The following is a 19,779-nucleotide window of genomic DNA, read 5'->3' as shown; positions in this document are numbered from 1 at the left end:
AATTAATAAATAAATAAAAATGTTCTCGTGAAAGGGCAGATTTTTTTCTTTATTAATTTAAGATACGATTGCGAATGAAAATTTAATTGATGAACTGAATGATAACATTTGCTCCATGCATGTTCATAACTTAGATGACTTAAACTTTAAATTGGCTTAAAATTTACAATGGGCTTGACAGAAATTCAAATCATCAACATTTGTCCGCTACTTTTCTCCGTTCATAGGTTACGTTCATTACATTGAATGTAATCATACCCAGGGCTCCAAAAATCGTCAAAATCAGCAGTTGAGTTGGCAGGGGTAAGTAGCGGCTATAGTAGAAACTAGCGGCGGTGAAGACACTCTGAAATTGTAAAAAATATTGTTTTGTAATTAAACCGAAATGAAAATATTTCAAGGGTTTGTCTGGTCGAATTTTCAGCTTTTACTCTGATTCTGACTTTTGATATCTTTGGCTTTGATGACCGTTTTGGATTAGGCGCGTATAGCACCAATCTACCATTCCGTTACTAAAATATTTGGGCCAATATTCTAGTGTTATCTTTCTCAGCATTTTTTCTTGGATGGTTTTATCAAAAGGAATCCGACTACATTTCACATTGCTTTTTTTCATATTACATTATACTTCGACCAAAAAAAAATGAGCTGCATACTACCCCAAAGCTAGTCGGATTTTTCAATAGAATACGAAGAATTGTACTTAATAATCGTATGTATAGAACTAAGTCCAATTTTCTGTAAAAAAAATAAACATGAACGAAAATTTCTATGTTCTTTATGTACTTGGAAGTTTTCTAGAGGCAAATTTCAAATATATCGAGCAGTGATGCAAACAGCTCCATCCGACGATCATTGCCTTATTCTATTAGTAAAAGTCAAACATTTTTTCCCTACTATTACGTACCCTTCTATGTACACGATCCCAAAATTTCAAAAATCATAAAATTGAGTTGATCGATGACTTGAATGTCAAATGTACTATACGAGAGGATGAAAATACACAACTCTTAAAATATATCATTTCCTCGGCCACATGAATAATTTGCAGGGGCAAAATATTTTTCCGAAAAAATAACCGAGATGGTAGGTACCTTAAAATTGATCTTTTTGAGAAGAATTTGACTCTGGGACTTACTCGTAAAATCTTGAAGACACCGAAGGCAGGAGCACTATCATTAGGATATAGAGACCCTACTAAAGTGTACATCTGAATGTTAAGCAAACTGTCACCTACTCCAAGGAAGTAAGCCACCAGTAACAAGAGCCAGGGTCTGAAAATTTGAAAGATTTATCGTTTGTACGTGAGTCGTTTGCTTCGCACAGACTTCAGAATTCAATTTCTTATATAAAAATAAGAAATGGTAGATAGGCTCAGGGCCGGATTAAGGGGGTGGTCACATGGACCGCGGCTCATGGCGGCAAAATTAGGGATTTAGGGGGCGGCAAAATTTGCAATTTTTTTAAATGCAGGTACAAAAAAATCGGATTCAGAATAAAATTACAAACAAGAAAAGGTGACAAAATCTCTCATTTCCTGAGAGTTCATTAATTTTTAATTTTGTCGTATTTCGATGATACAAAAGACTGCGCACCTTTAATTAGTTGAGTTAAGAGAGAAACCAAACACGTAACTTGGCCTGGAGCGGCGCGGCGCAGAGATAAAATGATGACGAGGACTTGAGATGAAAAAGAGAAGCCCTCGGCGCGGCGATCGGCATGAACACATATTAGCGCCTACACGACTGCATGAATACTTCACGCATTGCTCCAAAGACAGTGCGATGCGATGCAACAGCGGTCGGCGCGGCGTGAAACACACACTGCCTACAAGACTACATGAATACTTCACACATTGCGCCAAACACAATGTGGTCAGCGCGGTGCGGCGGTGGAAGTTAAAATTATTAAACCACCTATATGCTTCTTCTTTCTTAATTTTTTAGTTCATTTCTTACAAATGAAAGGCCTTGTCCACACAGAGATAGATTTACGGAACTGAACTTTTGCTAGTAGTGTTGACAGGGCTTACGCAAAAAATGTGTCCAACACGAGTGAACGCGTCATACATATGCACCCTTCTCCCTCCGGCACGATAACTTGATGGTTTTTATTGATGTTTCAAAATGAATGAGAAGAGGGCGCCAAAATACAGGCGGGCCCATGGGCGGCAAGTAGGTAAATCCGGCGATGGATAGGTTGATAGATACATTACGTTTATCTGGTGCTTTTAACAACTTAGCAATTAACACCTTAGAGGAGAGATCAATTATAGTTTAGAATTTAAAAATTTAAAAAGTAGGGGTCACTTTAAGGCAGTGCAAAATTAAAAGTTTGGACAAGGAAAGAATACATTAAATTTGGAGATTAATTCGTTTGAAAAAAAAGAGGGATTTCATTCTAGAGGGGGGAAAAGAAAAAATGCGCACCATTTTAATGAGAAAAAACCTTTCAAAATACTCACCGTGGTTCAATAAAAGCTTTTTCATATGTGTTACCAAAGTTTGCATCCGCAGGTAAACTTAAAAATATCATCAAATAACAGACACAGTTGATAATCACAGCAGCAACAAAAAATATGTTGATCCGAAATATATTTACTTTCCCAAAAATTTTTCCCAGTATCCCTCCTGAAAAAGAGACAATGGATAATTTTAATTAGACAATAAATGTTTAACATCTGCATTATCCTAATGACTTTAATTTAACCCTGAACAATTTTAATTACTTATGTGAGAAACATAATGCATCATTCATACAAAAATTAGTCTAAATGTGGTTGTCCAAGAGAAGAGAAGAGGGGCCTTGATAAATAAAATCTCAGAGTTATTCGGTTATTTACAACAGAGCCAGCATGGCAAAATTTCATGAAAAATAAAATCTTTTTTAACATAAAAAACAATAAAAAATTATATCATTCTTTAGGACACCGAGAAGGGTTTTTCGCAGAAATCTTAAAATTTGATCTCTCAGTTGAACTCCATAGAAATCTTTTCATTGAGAATTGGACGTGTTTATGCTAAAAGGAACTATGTTGCAAGGAGCCCCTATGCACATAGTTCCTTTTAGCGTAAATATATCCAATTATCGTCGCTCCTCTGACGTAAAGGCGTATCTCAATTTCCTCGTGAGCCCTGTTTTACATATGAATTCATGCTTCCTGGGGCTCATCCGGAAATCGAGTACGCCGCAAAGTGGGACGAGCTAATAGAAGAGGTCGGATATGAATTTTTTTGGTAGAATTTCAAATTTTTTTATTTTTTATTTCGTCACAACTTCTGTGTGAAGGGGTGTTTCTGAAAGTAAATTCTACGAAAACCCCGATAGAACGCTTGTAAATATTAGCTTTCAAGGTTTCCTGATTTTGTCCGACTTCTTCTATTGACTCGATCCAATATGCACCGTTACGCTAGGGGAGCGACGTTATATCTCCTTGGATTGAGGTTACTTTTCCAAAAATATGAATTTTGTAATGCCTCGGAGCTACGCGCACAGACATGGTCTGCTGGAAGCCTTCATTTTTTATCTTTTACTTTTTGAAGTGAAAGTAAAAACCAAGACAGGAGAGAAAAATCATTTACAGTAATATTTGATAACAAATACATACAAATCCAGCTTCCAAAGTCTGTCTGAATTGATAAATTTCATTTAAACGCTTATTCCCAGATTGCAAGTGCAACTTTAATTGTATTTGCTTTCTTCTACTGTATTGTATAACCTTTTCTCGCACACGCACGTTTGTTCGATTGCTCTTTGATGTAATAAAAATTCCAAGTACCTATTCAATAGAACGTACATAAAAATAATATACAGTTTGATTTAAAAAATTTGCTCACTCCGTGGCATAAAACCGAAAGTTTAAAAGTTCAAAAATATTAGATTAATATTGAACAAATACCTGAAACCTCTCCGCAGCCGGCCAAAACCGCAGACAGAGGAACGAGTCTCTTAACACCCTCTCCAATCTGCAATGTGAAACCAATGGAAGATCCATAGATGCCGGAGATGAAAGACAAATTTAATCCTGACAAATTGAAAACAGAGAAGATGAAAATTTCAATAGCTTTCAAACTGTGGTCTGTGGGGTCCTGTTGGTCAGTGGCGAAGCGTGATAATCGACTATCGATACTGAAGCATCTGTTGAAATCGTCCGGTATCCATTTGAAGTTATGGTAAAGAATCGATTATTATGGTTTTCGTTACGAACACCCTAATAATCGATCTTTTTTCTTAGGTTTGAATGGCATTTCAATCGATACATCGCATAACACGCTAGGCTTTTGCTGTCGGTCTGAAAAGACCTGCGATAGGGGAAGCGCAGGAAATTTTGGAAGCTTTTCAGAAGAAACAAGAAAGAATTAATGTTCAAGAGGAGGAGTTATCTTGGTCTCCGTATTCATATCATGCCTTAGGGACCATCCCTAACGTACTTGACGCATATTTTTGGCATTTTCGAACCCTCCCCCCTATCGTAACGATTTCGTAACGTACCTATGCTCCTTTCCGTATCCCTCAACACGTACAAAGAGACTGATCAAGGGTTTATTGTGGATATCTCTTCATTTAACAGCAATGTCCCATCTTGGCGGCGTTTCAGTATGTCATAGGCTATATAAAGGGGGAAGGGATCAAAGCTTGCGTCTTTGGGTCTTATAAGGAGAGAAAAGGGAGTCAAGCCCAGTCTTTCGTAAGCCTCCAACCTTAAAGAGATGAAAGTGATTTTTTTATGAAGATAATATTTCAAGCTTTCTCCGTAATTCTCATAAAAATGGGGGAGGGGAGTTGGAACACAGGTTGTCTTACGAGTGCCTTACAGGTACAAGGGAGGGAAAGGGTCAAGAAGGTGACCAAAAAGCCAAGCGTGATACCTACTTACAAAAAGGCGCCATGGTAGGTTAAATGTCGATAAAAATTACTCGATTTCGTTGAGTAACGCTGAAAAGGACAGCAAATCATTCCACAGTGTTACATACTTAAGAGATGACCCCAACATAAGAAAATAAGCTTGTAACAGATGCATAAGAAATACAGTGATTTTCATCAAAAAGTGGTTTTTTTCCATACCTAAGTATCCAAAAGCTAAAAGAAGCACAGCTGTATTCCTTGATAATGCTATGTCTGAAGTCTTTTTCAATGCTTGCACAGGCGTGTCAGGCTTTGATTCTTTCCTACTTTCTTGAACATCTCTGAGAAACAGGTACGAAAAAGCTCCTACAGCCATTAATCCAGTCATCACTAATAAAACAAGGTGCCTTGTGGATTCATCAATCTTTACCGTCACACTTTTGAATGCGAAGTATGTGAACAGGTTGCCCGGAAAAGATCTGTCAATGAAAAAGTTAGATTAGAATGAAAATGATTATTATGAAAAGTTACATTGTTTAGATCTTTAATGAGAGCTTGCAGGGATCTACTTTTCCCCTTTTCAAAATTATACATAGCATAGTGTGTCCAGAAATTATTTTCATCAACCCTCGTTTGAGCAAACCAAATTAGCAAAACGCTGGTTGTACTTGCCGAGAGGTAATGTTAATAGGTCTCTAACGTGACCTCACGACAGGTTCTTTGTTTCCTGGGCTGGACGAATAAACGTAACTCGATTCCAAGGTTGCAAAATTGACTCAAAAAATTCAATATTTTATAAAAATATAGTGTGCAATTTTTGTTCCAAAATTGTCTGATTTTTGCATGAGGTAGTAGAGGAAAATTAATGAAGTTTTCGATTTGAAATTCCCAAAATCCTTCTGGTTACAATACAATTTGTGCTAGGGAATTTGGTAACATCGAAATTTAAATACGTTTTTTCATGAGAGAAACGACGAATTCGGCCGAAAAAACTATTCACACTGGCTTTTAAGCGACTAGTCCGATGTGTCCTAGGGGGAGTTTTGACCGTTCTGTGGGGGGCAGCAGAAGTAACATGACAAAAAATTGAAAATCCAAATGTGCATACTAGTTACAAGTTTTTACAAGTTCACAAACAAAATGTGCAGCGTTGCGTTTTTCCTAACTAAGTGCCGATTCTTTAGAAATAATTGGCCGAAAGTTTGGAAGTTTGGTAACTTTGACCGCCGTGGGCGAATATTACAAGGACTACTGGCAACTCTGCGGTGTTTAAAGATATCGAGCTCCTTGCTAATTGAAAGTTTACTAAATACGCTCCAGCGAATACTGTAATATTACCAATTCTCCATGGGTAGAAAAAGTACTCTTTCTACTCCTCGGGCCTCTTTAGCCTGGAGAAAGTTTTGCCTTTCTTGTCTGAAAAAGGGTCAAACATTTTTTGGGAAGTACATGAGCCCGTCGCCTCCAAACCGCTGTAGGTCAGCAAATTTTTAACGTTATTTGCTCGGAGGGGTCGCTTCAAAAATATTCACCAACAATCTTTAAGCTCGCACAGTCCGCAGGCATTTTGCTACCTCTATTAATTCGCTGTTACAAGAATTGGCGATGCAACTTTTGTGACATACTATATTATTTAAAAAAATTCAACAGTCACACAAGTTTTTTTCAAACCTAGATGAACATTCACTATAACACAGTATTTTTAAAAGCGACTAGCATGTGTAATTGTGACTCATTTCTTTGATACGACTAAGCTATTTTCCAATTTTTTAAGTCTGCGACCAGGCACTGTAGTAAAATTGATTATTTTAAGCGCCTTGCTGATAAAAGGTCAGTAGCGGATTAAATTACTGAATTCTCTCGGGGAATTGGACCGTGTTAAGCAGGACGGAACCACTCCACAACAGATATTGTCACTAATAACTGGGCACTTTAATTTTTTTGGTGAAAACGATTGTGCGGATTTTCTTTGCAAATTCCATCGAATTATTTGCATAGCAGGAAACAAATTCCTTAAAACTTTAAACAAAAATCTGCATAAACGTTCTCTTGAAAAAAATTAAACTTCTCCATTAAATTTGAGGATAGCAGATGTGGCTTGGTTCTTTTCGGCTAAACACGGTCCAATGAAATGTATAAACGCAAGATCTATTTAGATACTAAGTCAATTAATTTCGACGATCTGCAACTAGGCCATATTTTCTAGCCTATTACTACTGTCGTTCCAAAAAAAAGAGACCAGGGAATCAATTGTTCATAAATTTACTTGTTTATCAATCTAGTAAAAACACATATATACATATTGTGAAATGCTCATATGTTCACATCAATGATTGTGCTTCAAAATTGAATACCCAATCAATTCCTCTTAATTTGACAAGAGTAGAAGGTATCACTCACCCGCATGCGAAAAAGAACCAAAACAAAGCCATGTTTCGTGCAAGTGTTTGTTCGGTAGAGTTCAGTACCAAATAATTTGAACTTGCAGTCCACGTTAGAGCTCCACCAATGCCATTAAGTGAGACGGCTGCGTATAGAAGCCAACTATTCTCTAGGAACATTGCCACAGGAGGGGCTCTATGAAAGTAAAATTATAATCAACCGTTTTCAAATAAAATACAATGAAAGAGAAGGAAAAATATGTTGATTTATCTGAATTTCATCATTCCGAGTCAGCATGGATGATCTGCATCGTTGGAAGACTTAGTTTTTGCCAAGATTTTATAAGAACTATCTTGCTCAGATTTTATAAGAACTATCTTGCTCATTCCGAAGCTCAAACTTTGCCCCAAAAATAGTTCCGTCACACACTAGATCTACCGATAAATGGATAGCCTTTCAAGTCATATACCCACATATTATGGACGTAAAAAAACCTAACCTTCGAAAATAAAAAATCTGGTGAAATATTTCATCTGAATAAAAAGTCGCAGAAATATTCAGACTCGTTTATTCCTTAGCCTTATTTTAGATGGACATATGCGTTGATAGACTACTGTCTCTCTGCTGTAGCGAGCTGCGAGTTGCAATTGGACGTATTTATGCTAAGAGGAACTATTTTGTACGCAAAACCTTTTGCACGTAGTATTCCTTTTAGCATAAATGTGTCCAATTGCGACTCACATAGTCATTTTTGAGTCCCAACTCGCAGCTACAGAAGTCTATCAAAGTATACAGTAAGCATGCAATGTTCGTCTAAAATAAGGTAAAGGAATTCATGAGTTTTGAAAATTTCGCGATTTTATATGTATTTTTTTAAAACGGCATTTCTTGTTTATGATTCAAACTTCATTAACATTATCACAAACTGTTATCAATCTCTATTATTCGAGGTCTCCTCTGTCATCTACAAGCATTCAGTTTCTCTTTAAACGGAAAAAGACGAAATTAAATGCTTATTTTTAACGATTGGAATCATACGCATGAAATATTGAAAACAGATTCCAGTTTTTTCTGAACTCTCTAGACAAACCTGGTCTCCGTCAACGGAGCATTAAGTACTTCAGGATGCGGGAAATTTGAGAACTTGTGATCAGAATTACGCGGATCCCGGACTTTTTGGATGTGTTCAGCGTGATTCTTGTGTGGTTTTATCTTACAAAGTCTAATAATTGATCATATCTCCTGTGTGCAAAAAGCGTACTTTCATTGCGGTTCTGATATATTCTAGGACGAAGGTTGAAATACACTTACAAATAGCATAGAGCTCCAATAAACATCGTCAATCGGGGACCAATGGATGAAATAACTGAGGGAGTGAGGAGTACACTGAGCGAGAAAGATGTGTATATAACTCCGGAAAGAGTGTATCCATCAACGTTGAAATTAGGGTTGTCATCGTGCGCACTCGCTAATAAGGTTTTCTGCAATTGGAAATTAATACGCAAGATAATTAAATTAGATGGAAAGGCTATTATAAAATTACTTGAATTTTTTATTTCATTGCACATGTCATCTCACGACATTTAATACTGTGTTAAGAATACGAGGTGACGAAGACATTAGAAAAATATTGACCCTCTATTACATGAATTAATTTTGGATCACGGATTTGAAATACAATTTTTTTTTGAAAGATCTATGAAAAAAATAGAGTCCCAATTTTTTGGGGGGCGGGAGGAGGCTCTTTTCCCCCCAAACGGCCCCCAAAAGTGGTAGTTACATATTTGTAGTTCCATGCAACTTTGATAAAAAAAAGAAAAAAAAAGAAAAAGCGAAATTACATATATGTGATTCTATGCAACTTTGGTGAAAACCCTAAAAATAGATGTTACATGAAAAACATGCGTAAGTACATTTCATTGAAAAAAAGGCAACGTCAGCCTTGCCAGGGATTAAATATTTGGAGAACACTGTTTTTGCCAGAATAAATAAAATTGTAGGTGAATATTAGCCATATGTTCATTTTTATTGGCCACAATCGATTGAATGGAATGACATATACAATGTAATTTGTCATTTTCGCCGCCAGAGTTAGTTGCATGAGATCACATATAATATGTTATTCGGTTTAAAATCAATTTATTAAAAACCCATTTTACATCTGATATTTCCTGTAATTGTCACCTAAAAAAAGTATGATGTGTGCTGCATATGCATATATTTTTTTCATTGCCATGCAACCACTCTTACCAACCCAAATCCTGCGCCGAAAATGCGTCGCCAGAGCCGACCTACGCAGCCCGGGTTGCCGAAAAAAACACGTTTTTAACCTAATTTAGCAACGTTGGAGTGTGTTCCGTCATTTTTATCCAATATAATTCAACCTTGGGCTTGCATAGATGCATTCAGAAACATTGTTGCGCTCGCACAGAATTTTTAAAAAAAGAAAATAAGCAGTTAAATTACATATCGTCGCCCCTCTGACGTAAGGGCGTATCTCAATTTCCGCATGAACTCTAGAAAGCATGGGTATATATGTGAATCAGGGCTCACGTGGAAATCGAGATACGCCCTTACGTTAGAGGAGGGACAATATATCGACGGTGAAACTACCAAACCACGTATCTCGTTTGCGGCGTTTAAAAATCTCCGCTCACATTTTATTTTTATGAAGTAGACCAAATCAACATCATTCCTTGAAATTTTCACGGAATTTTCTCCGCACGAAGAGGAAAAATCACGGAAATTTTCAAGACTGGACGTTAAGTAGCTTTTCATTTAAAAAATAAAGTATGACAGGAAGTCTGCGACGTCGCAAACCGAGATACGTGGTTTGGTAGTTTCACCGTCGATATGTGTATGTATGCAATAGATGGTTAAAAGCGATAACGAAAATTCTAAATACAACTAGAGGACTTTGATTCTGTTGGAAACGATTAAAAATTACGGAAAATGTAAGCTCTGAACTACCTTCTGTTACGTGCAGTTCAATCCGAAAATGACATAAGCCCAGTTTTTTTTTTATTGGACATTGCCGCATTTAGGGTTTATACTGACAGCTTTCACTACAAACTCCTTGATGATAAGAGAAAAGTGAAAAGTCAATGAAATAGTAAATGCAAATTAATACCTGAAGATCCAACAAAGCAACATAGCCGGAGAAGAGAAGTAATTGACAAATTCCCACACCACATATATTAATTGTACGGCTATCCATAGCAAAATTGCTGGTATTTATATTAAAACTAACTATCAGAGGAACATTTTTAGGGCAGAAATAGAATTTGACAGCTTATGCAAGTTCATTCCTCTTTGCAAACTCATCGATGAATTGAAAGGGAAACACATGTAGGTATCATACAGTCGAACTTTGAACTTGATAACTTGATTTTGGTGGAAGTCTGGCGATAAATATAATTCTTATTCGTGAAAAAATTACGGTGCAACAGCCCAGGCCTATGCCTTCAACCGAGGACATAAGCCGAGAATATGACCGGGAGTATAAGCATAATGGCTAAATGATATTGAATGCCTCGACGGTGAATTTATAAAAACACATTCCTCGATTTCAATATATATAAAAAAAATTTACTCTTTGATACAGAGAACGGGCTAAAATTTTGGCATGCAATTTTTTGGGAATATTATTCAATATAGGTAAGGTCAATCACGATCTCCTGAATCATATAAAATGTGTTCTTCTATCCTGATTGGAAACAGCAAAAATTTGAAACATCGAACTCAAATGCAGAATCTGTTATGTCAAATATTTTCGAGTGATGAGATTGAACGTTGCATTAGTACAAAAGAATACCAACTAGATTATAATCTCAACTTGTGAAGCTGATCGCTTGATTAATACTTTCCGATCATGATGAAATCCTATTTTGCTTGTATAAAGCCGCTTTCACAGTGATTCGTAGCGCTCTGCTATACCCAGCCGACCAGGTCCCCAATCATCCCACTCAGGGAGTTTGCACTCCTTCATTTCTTCTAAAATCCCCTGTCACCACCCTTTCACTAGGCGAACCCTTCGTCTCCTTCCATAAGAGGAACCCAATTACACATCTTCTTCGGGAGTCTTTCTTCCGCCAATCTGAAATCCTCTTTTAACTTCCTCAAAAAACTCCTTTCTCAGAGAAAATGCTATCATTTTTTTGAAAGCATTCGCATTTTCGGGGAAAAAACGTGTGGGCATTATTATTCCATTTTTCGAGGAAATATAGTCACACTTTAATGCATAGTATCAGAAAATCTTAGGGGATAATATTCATATAACTATTCTGAAAAATGAGCTCTTTAAACTTGGAAAATTCAAATAATCTTGTAGCGTTTGTTGTGCGGGGACACCAGGGACACCTAGTCCTCAAGGACGGCAGTAAGGACGGACTTTGGCCTCGCATAATATATCATTACTCTGGTCAACAGAGTGTGCAGCCTCTCTAGACTTTAGACTTGAATGACATCTACATACATACTAGCTCCATAGAGAGAACAATAGAACGAGGGAGGGTGATAACGATCTAATGATTGATAACAATATTACATGGGCGGTGATAACTACAACGCGTTTCTCCATAATATGACCAAGTGGATGAGGCTTTCAGTGTTCATTTTAGTGTACTTGAGGAGTGAGTACCATTTACCAATAGTAAATGGTAGCGGTATAGCTTCGAACAGTTTTTTACAGAGGACCCACCATAAAAAGTGAATTTCCAAAAAAAAAAAAAAAAAAAAAAAAAAAAAAAAAAAAAAAAAAAAAAAAATTGTTAGGAAGCATTTCTACAAGTAGGCACGAGAAATAGGGTACGTGGTTTGCTATCTACATTTTTCACTATTCTCTTCACATACTTGACATTTTTACGGTAGGAGAATTCGCTTTTGAGGTAGTGTCGGCGCCGGCAATGAAAAAGTTCAAGAGGATTCTTCCGATGCAAGAAGAATTGAGACACTACTACTTTAAGATGAGCCATGCAATTTTTGAAATTCATTAATTTTTAATTTTTTCAAGTTCAAGCACACCGTTGAAAATATTGGAAAGATTTATGGTGTAAATTTCACTTCGGATTCTGTATAGCGCCTAAAGCATGACCTACACTTTCACGGAAAGGGATGTGCTTCTTTTGTGGATTGTCGCACTGAAAAAAAAATCTCGGTGAATTTACTAAGAAAAGGGTAAAATTACCAAGAATTCAGGGTTCTATTTGATCCCAGTTTTTTCTTGGTAAAATTACCATTTATGGAATTGGTAGTTTTACCGAGAAATGTCGGTAAAATTATTGGCCTCTCTCGGTAATTTTACTGAGCCTTGGTAAAAATGCCAATATTTTTTATCGACTGTGGTAGAATTACCGAGATAAAATGACAAAGTTACCGGGAATTTATTACCAATAAAAGTGGTATTCTCACCTGAAAAAAAACAGTAAAAATACCGGTTTTTAGGTAAGCTTACCAGTCTGTCTTGGTAAAATTACCAATAATTGTTAAAAAAAGTGAGATGGTAAAGGTACCAACGGACCTTGGTAAAAACGCCGAGAATTTTTTTTCAGTGCGTTCACTTTTCGGAGGCGAATTTCACTCCTCGTCCGTATCAATCCTCCTCTATATAGACTCCAGAATAGGGTATGCACCGGAAAGCATTCCAAAATTTGCCACAGTGCAGCCATGTAACCGTGCAACATCAGAGCTCTAGTTTAACCTTGTGCGGCCTTACAAATGCATAATGCAATCAGCAAATTCACGCCCGATCATTTAAAAGCGATCATAGAGGTAGAGTTGATTATATACTGCCGTGCTGTGAGGGGAAACGCCGTATGAACATTCAAGAGTTGCCAAATTTTACTGTATGAAACATGTATTTTTGAGGAAAGTTTTGTATCTTCTCCAAGAAAATTTTCAGATATTTTAAATTAAATTACAAGCAAAACTGTCTGAAAATTTGAAGACAATTATTCAAAATTTTCCCAGTCAATTTGTTTTTCATCGAAAGAGATATGGAAACGCCTGGAAGCGCATACGGCGTTCTTCTTTAGCACGACAGCTGGGAGCTACAAGTCCACGTGCGGTGTTTCGACAATAATGCGCTGAGGTTGAAGTTTCGTCGCGTCGCGCGTCGCGTCGCCGAGAATGCGATGCACGCTAAAACGCCTTCAATTTATTGAGTATGCAACTTTGACAGCCACTGAACTTCGGGATTTTTAACAAATCTAGATTACAAATCTTAGAAAAAAACTGCAAATATCAAGGAACTGGAAAAATTATATTCTTCTGGAAACACAGTACAACGAGATTACATCAATTTTAGTATAAGTTCTTACGTATAAATAAAAACACGACCAAGAAAAAACATATTAACATTTGTCTGCTGCTTTCTTGCGCTCATGAGTGACGTTTATAATATTGAAAGTGATCATTCCCGAAATTCCTATAATCGCCAAAATCAACAACTGAGTCGACAATGGTAGATAGCTGCTGTAGTAGTAGCTGGAGGCAGTGAATACAGTCTGAAATCACGCAAAAAATAATTTCTACAATTACAAACAGAGTAAACTTAACTTTCCGGGGCTTTTTTGAAAATTTTTAATGATTATTTGCAGCATGCTTCCTCAAATTAAATCAAGCGAAAACACCTACATCACTAAATTTGGGAAACTATGCCATTACTGAAGGTAAGTTTTTAGCTGAACTGTTAATGAACGATTTGAATGGATAAGCACCTAAAGGAACTTTAGTAGTATCAATGAAAATTACAACAATAATTTATAGAAAAAAAAATTAAGTGATGTTCTCATCATAATTTGACAGAATCTACGAAGGGGTTGGGCCACGGAGCCCTCTAGTTTCTTAAAAATAATGCAAGTTGGGATACTTACCCGTAAGATTTTGAAGACGCTAAATGCGGGAGCACTATCTCTCGGATGAAGTGATCCTACCAATGTGTATAGCTGGACGTTTAGAAAACTGTCGCCTACACCGAAGAAATAACTTGCCAATAACAAGACCCATGGCCTGAAAAATTTAAAGGTTGATTGTTAAATCAATACGGCTAAAATTATTTTAGGCGATAGATTCTTCCCTATTTTTAACTGGCTGTTATAAGAGGAAAAAAATTAAAAGGTTTTCACAAGTCAACTAATTGGACGAAATAGAAACTCCCCTCTGTCGCATCAAGTTTGAACCGCAAAAAATGGGTTTTTAATGTTATTCTTCCACGAGACTCAATATCACGCACATAGTTCAACGAATATTTCTTAGTACAAAATATTTTTCCTCGACTAAAAATTGTTTAACAGAATGATAGGCGGATCCACTGACCGTGAACGTGGAGGGGGGGGGGGGCGGAAAAGGGGTCCGGGGGCATCCTTCATGAAATTTTGGAATTTTTGAAGCATCTAATATGCAGTTTGAGTAAATTTTGTCATTAATGATTTCCAAATGGGTGCGTCTTTCCTTCTCTTTTCCTATGTTCCTTTCTTCTTTCTCCCCTCTCTTTTTCTTCCTCCTTATTCTGGGCGAATGAGGGTTGCACACCCCTCATGCCCCTCCCCTGGGTCCGCCTATGGATAATTTGTGATTAGTTGAATTTATAACTAATCCTTACTCTTTTTTTGAATGTGCGACTTAATGCGATTTCGTGCAAAACGTTTCAATGTCTGTTTGCTACAAATTAAAAAAAAAAAAAAAAAAAAAAAAAAAAAAAAAAAAAAAAAAAACAGTTCAAAGTTTTAATATTCACTCCTTCCCGAATTTAATGTAAAAAATAAACATTACATTCCATAAATTGAGAAAAATTCATCATAGGTAAAAAATAAAACACGAATCAGGTACTCAAAGATAAAATGAAGACAAAACCTTAAGTTCTCAATGATTCATTTTGTTTCGGGGGTGACACAGCCTCAAATGACCAAAAGTGCTCTATTTTGTTGCATTTCACTACATCGTATCTTATTGAATATATTTTACAGACCAGTTTAAAGTAACAGTACCTGCCCAACAGAGTTTTCCGTCCACTATTCAGAGACATACTTACAGCTCTAAACAAGTAAAATGGAATCAAATCACAAATTTTTTTTTTTAATTATATTGATTTTTGGGACCAACATTGATAGAAAAACAGATATTTTTGAAAATCGCCATTCAGAGCACGCTAAGTCTTGCCAGTTTTGCATATGAATGTATATAAAAAACATTATTATTCCTTTACGCAGGCAACAGAAAATTGTCACTAAAATCCTGACACTTCATTAATAAGTATTGAACTATTCGACCAAAGAATTCAACAATAAAAAAATGCTTACTGTGGTTCAATGATAGATTTCTGAAACGTATTTCCAAAATTTGCGTCAGATGGTAAGCTCAAAAATACTACTAGATAAAAGATGCAGTTGATTATCACAGCGAAAACGAAAAATAAATTGATACGATAAACGTTCACGTTTCCAAAAATTTGCCCCAGTATCCCACCTGAAAAAGAGAAATAAGTAGGTAAAAGCACATACATCATGTAGAGTAAAAGCGATATTATTATCACACAATTCTGTACTTTCGTGACTTATATATCGTCTCAAATACCTCTGAAACTTAAAAAAATAGTTTTGCATAGAATAACCGATCTTTATTTACCCTTTTGTTCATTTTCATCTTCTTCATTCTTTTACTTACAATTCGACGGTGAAACTACCAAACCACGTATCTCGTTTGCGGTGTTTAAAAATCTACGCTCACATTTTATTTTTTTGAAGTAGACCAAATCAATATCATTCCTTGAAATTTTCACGGAATTTTCTCCGCACGAAGAGGAAAAATCACAGAAATTTTCAAGACTGGATGTTAAGTAGTTTTTCATTTAGAAAATAAAGTATGACGGGAAGTCTGCGACGTCGCAAACCGAGATACGTGGTTTGGTACTTTCACCGTCGATTTAGTGTTTGCTTTAATAAATATTTTCAATATATTACATAACAATGAAGGTCTTTTAATTTTCTTCAATATATTACATGAAAATGAACGCATTTTAATTTTGTTCACTATTTGTCATGAAACAGTGGAGTTTTCAACATTTAAAAACATCAGAAAATTTTACATAGAAAAATTAGCTACCTGATACTTCCCCGCATCCAATCAAAATTGCAGCCAAAGGCACGAGTCTTTTAACACCCTCTCCGATTTGTAGAGTAAAACCAATGCTAGATCCGTAGATACCGAAGATGAACGCCAAATGCAATCCTGGAAATTCAGAATTACAAACTCTGAAAATCAAACAGCTAACCTAACCCAAAGTGCACGTGGAAAAATCACAAACACACACATGTGTATTGCATTTTGCAAAAAGGAACCAGGAGCATTATGTCGTTAAAATTGTACAACTTTTTCCACCTAGCAAATATAATCTGATCATCTAAACAAGTTTTATCTTTACCCCGATAAACTTAGAACTCAACACAAAAATTACCTTTTTTGCATGATTTCAGTAATTTTTAGCAAAGCATGTAATTTGCACAATCTTAACAACATTGGAATGCTCTTTGTTCCTTTTTGCAAAATGCAATCCGCGTATCGATCAGTATATTATGTACGAGTGAGCTACTATATCCTCGATTGATATGATTTCATTGTGAACGAAACAGGAAGTTTGCACTATTACGGTGAATTAGTTCAACCACCCGTACAGTTAATCATGATTGTTCCAAGAAAAAAAAAACAAAACTAAAAACAAAAATTATCGTATTCCTGCTCACAGACATTTTTTATTGTAAACGTAGCAGCGTCATATCTTTCTTGCATGTAGAACTACATTAGTTTAACTGGAGAAAAACAAGCCTTGCACTCGAGATTCGATTTTGTTGTTTTGCGATGCAATGTTTTGCGGTGTCATACCCGAATTTTCAACCGGCAAAAAAAAATGAAAATCGAAAAGAAACAATCTGCTTGACATTTTTGTTGTACATTTGCTTCTTTTTTTTTTTTTTGCCGGTTAAAAATGCGGGTGTGACATCGTCAAAGAATTGATCGATAACTTTATTTCAACTACCGCAGTGTTGAATTTTGTTAGTTTTTTTTGCACTAAAATTTGTTGATGGACTGAAACTTCACCACCGACCGATCAGAAGCCGTAGAATGGACATGAGCGCAGTTTCAACTTGCTCTAACCATATTTGAACAGAGCTAAGCAAAGCAGTCACATCTACATCGAGGTGTTTTAAAATCTCATCACCTACTTCAGTATTGTGGAAGGGTTGACCAATCAATATTTTCGTCTAAATTAATTTTGTGGAAGTAACCTCCATATGGGCAAAAAAAGTGCAACAATTTTTGCGTGGAGATGTAGTTTGGTTTCCTTTCAAAGAATTAAAATAGCAGATGAGATTTGGAAACACTGCGATGAAGCTGTAACTAAATTGCTGAAGTCTCCATTTAAGTACAGAAAAACAAAATCCGGCCCTTGCATATAAAGGTCTCGATACACGATCAAATTCCTAACCAATTCCGATCAAAGTAGACCAGTAAAATGACGGATGGTCACCATTCAAGAGTTCTCTTTGATCAAAATTGTACTTGCCGTCATATTTTGATCAGAATGGAGTGCCACCATTCATCATTTCTTGCCCCATGCAATATTTCTGTCAGGTTTTCATTTGAAAATTAGGCAAAGTAACAATTTTAAGACTGATGACTCCCGACACTTTGATAGCAATTGGTGCGGGAATTTGATCGTACATCGAGGCCTCGAAACAAGACGAAATTTAATCAAAAATATGATCTTATCTCGGTACCACAATATCCATAGGCCAAAAGAAGAACAGCCGTTTTCTTTGATAAAGCTATGCTCCAAGTCTTCTTTAACGCTTGCAAAGGCGTATCGGCGTCTGGTTCCTTTTCACTTTTGGGCACTTCTCTGAGCAGCAGATACGCGAAAGCCCCCGTAGCCATCATACCGGTCAAAACGTACAAGACCAGTCTCCGTGTAGCTTCATCTACTTTCACGGTTGAGTGCCTGAATGCAAAATACGTGAACAGATTGCCCGGGAACTGCCTGTAAAAAATATGAACAGTTGATTCATCGGTAATGGGTTTAATTGATTGAATATGGAATGTAACTTTTTTCAAAGTGGAAAATGAGGAAAACATCGATATCGATGGCTAAAATGCAACACCACGCATCTACGTTACGGTGTTTCAAAATTTCCACTGAGGGCGCAGAAAACCAACTTTATAGCTCAACATTTTTATAGAATATTCTGTTTGAAGAGAACATAAATCATCGGAGTTTTCAAGGTATTACGTTGACTGTAGTTTTCCTGAGAAAAAGTAATGTGTGACAGGAAGTCTGCAACGTTGCAAACGGAGATACATGGTTTCGCACTTTAGCTATCAATGTATGGTGATTTAGCTTTCAACATTGATTGCAAAACCGTTTGTTCTCCTCCAGAACAAATGTTCGTAACACGACAGCACTGCCGTGCTAAGGAATAATGCTGGATGAGCCTTCAGACGTTGCCAAATTTCCTGCGATAAAAACCGAATTTACTGGGAAAGTTGCGATTATTATTTTCCAAAATTTTCAAACGATTTTGTGGGCAAATTAATCGAAAATATCTGAAAATAAAGGGAAATTTGGCAACTCTCAAATATTCATACGGCGTGCTTCCTCAGCACGGCAGAGCAAATCATATGAGTTCCTCCAGCGTGTGCGTGAGTTTAGCAAAAACAAAAACCAAACGGATGAATTTAATCAGAATAAGCTCAACTGTACAATACGCTGCTGCGTTGTCTGCTGCTGCCCTCTCGCACTTAATTTTTCTGACAGAGAACTACGAGTCACACAACGGTTTGAAAGTTTTTGTGAATTTCTTTTTTAGTCTAAAGAGCATATATTAACAAAATTTGGCTTAGTTTTTGTAAAAAAGAAGAAAAAAACGAGAAGAAATTCAGCGAATTTCGATGTAGTGGACTGATTAAGGTTAAATACTTCCAAATAATTCAACTAAAAATCTTGAAAGGGAGATACCAATACCACCGAAAAAAATGATTGATCGATGATAGACTTTGCATTCGACAAGTGACAAGATCATTTGCTCACCCGCATTGATAGAAGAACCAAAACAGGGCCATGTTCCGTGCTAGCGTTAGTTCCGTAGAGTTGAGAACTAGGTAATTCGAAGCGGCGGTCCAGATTAAACCGGCTCCGATTCCATTGAATGCTCCTGATGCGTAAAGTAGCCATGTATTTTCCAAAAGAATTGCAACGGGTGTGGCCCTGAAGGATCAAAAGGCACACAGTTAGAGGTTGATTGGAGGGAACGCATTACTCTGTGCATTATTGAGATGAAAATTTTCCGATAAAAGAAAACAATTAGACTCTAAGAAAACATTTGGGTTCGCATCTATTCGGAAGTCTCCTCTACGATAGTAAAATTGCATGCACGTATTTGTGCGCAGTCAATCTGTTTTTCTCTGTATTTTCTCCTCTCCTCCGTATCGACGGCGTAAGTCTGCAATCACATATCTCGTTCGCGTTGTCTGAAAATCTTCGCCTCTATGTTATTTTTTTGA

At 36.5% G+C, this 19,779-nt stretch overlaps 2 protein-coding genes across 2 annotated transcripts in view; both read right to left on the bottom strand.

Annotated features, from left to right (window-relative positions):
• Positions 1-28: 28 nt before the first annotated feature.
• On the bottom strand, positions 29-12,392 carry LOC109043621 (UNC93-like protein MFSD11). Its single transcript, XM_019060906.2, has 8 exons — positions 10,358-12,392; positions 8,539-8,708; positions 7,246-7,422; positions 5,065-5,324; positions 3,899-4,024; positions 2,465-2,630; positions 1,139-1,274; positions 29-346 (listed from the first exon to the last, which is right to left on the bottom strand). Exons 1-8 carry the CDS (start codon positions 10,442-10,444, stop codon positions 194-196), a joined length of 1,275 nt encoding a protein of 424 aa, XP_018916451.2. The 5' UTR covers positions 10,445-12,392; the 3' UTR covers positions 29-193.
• A 1,075-nt stretch (positions 12,393-13,467) lies between these two features.
• LOC109043382 (UNC93-like protein MFSD11) overlaps positions 13,468-19,779 on the bottom strand; it is a 17,515-nt gene continuing 11,203 nt past the window's right edge. The window contains exons 3-8 of the mRNA XM_072302779.1: positions 19,307-19,483; positions 18,000-18,259; positions 16,327-16,452; positions 15,525-15,690; positions 14,100-14,235; positions 13,468-13,730 (exon numbers count right to left, since the gene is read on the bottom strand). Of these exons, the coding sequence (XP_072158880.1) occupies positions 13,578-13,730; positions 14,100-14,235; positions 15,525-15,690; positions 16,327-16,452; positions 18,000-18,259; positions 19,307-19,483 (1,018 nt within the window). The 3' untranslated portion in view covers positions 13,468-13,577. The remainder of the gene's footprint in view (positions 13,731-14,099; positions 14,236-15,524; positions 15,691-16,326; positions 16,453-17,999; positions 18,260-19,306; positions 19,484-19,779) is intronic.

Source organism: Bemisia tabaci, chromosome 7 (genome assembly GCF_918797505.1).
Source record: "Bemisia tabaci chromosome 7, PGI_BMITA_v3".
Lineage (NCBI taxonomy): Eukaryota > Metazoa > Arthropoda > Insecta > Hemiptera > Aleyrodidae > Bemisia > Bemisia tabaci.
The sequence above is the reverse complement of the archived record's forward strand: the minus strand, read 5'-3'. Positions and strand labels throughout refer to the sequence as shown.

What these genes read in the sequence shown, in the direction of transcription:
- LOC109043621 (XM_019060906.2), bottom strand. Translation starts at nt 10,444, where the DNA reads ATGGATAGCCGTACAATTAATATATGTGGTGTGGGAATTTGTCAATTA. An exon ending in ATTGGAGCTCTATGCTATTT is followed by an intron (nt 7,423 to 8,538) that starts GTAAGTGTATTT and finishes TTACTTTCATAG; the next exon opens with AGCCCCTCCTGTGGCAATGT. An exon ending in AAAGCTTTTATTGAACCACG is followed by an intron (nt 1,275 to 2,464) that starts GTGAGTATTTTG and finishes TCAAATTTTCAG; the next exon opens with ACCCTGGCTCTTGTTACTGG.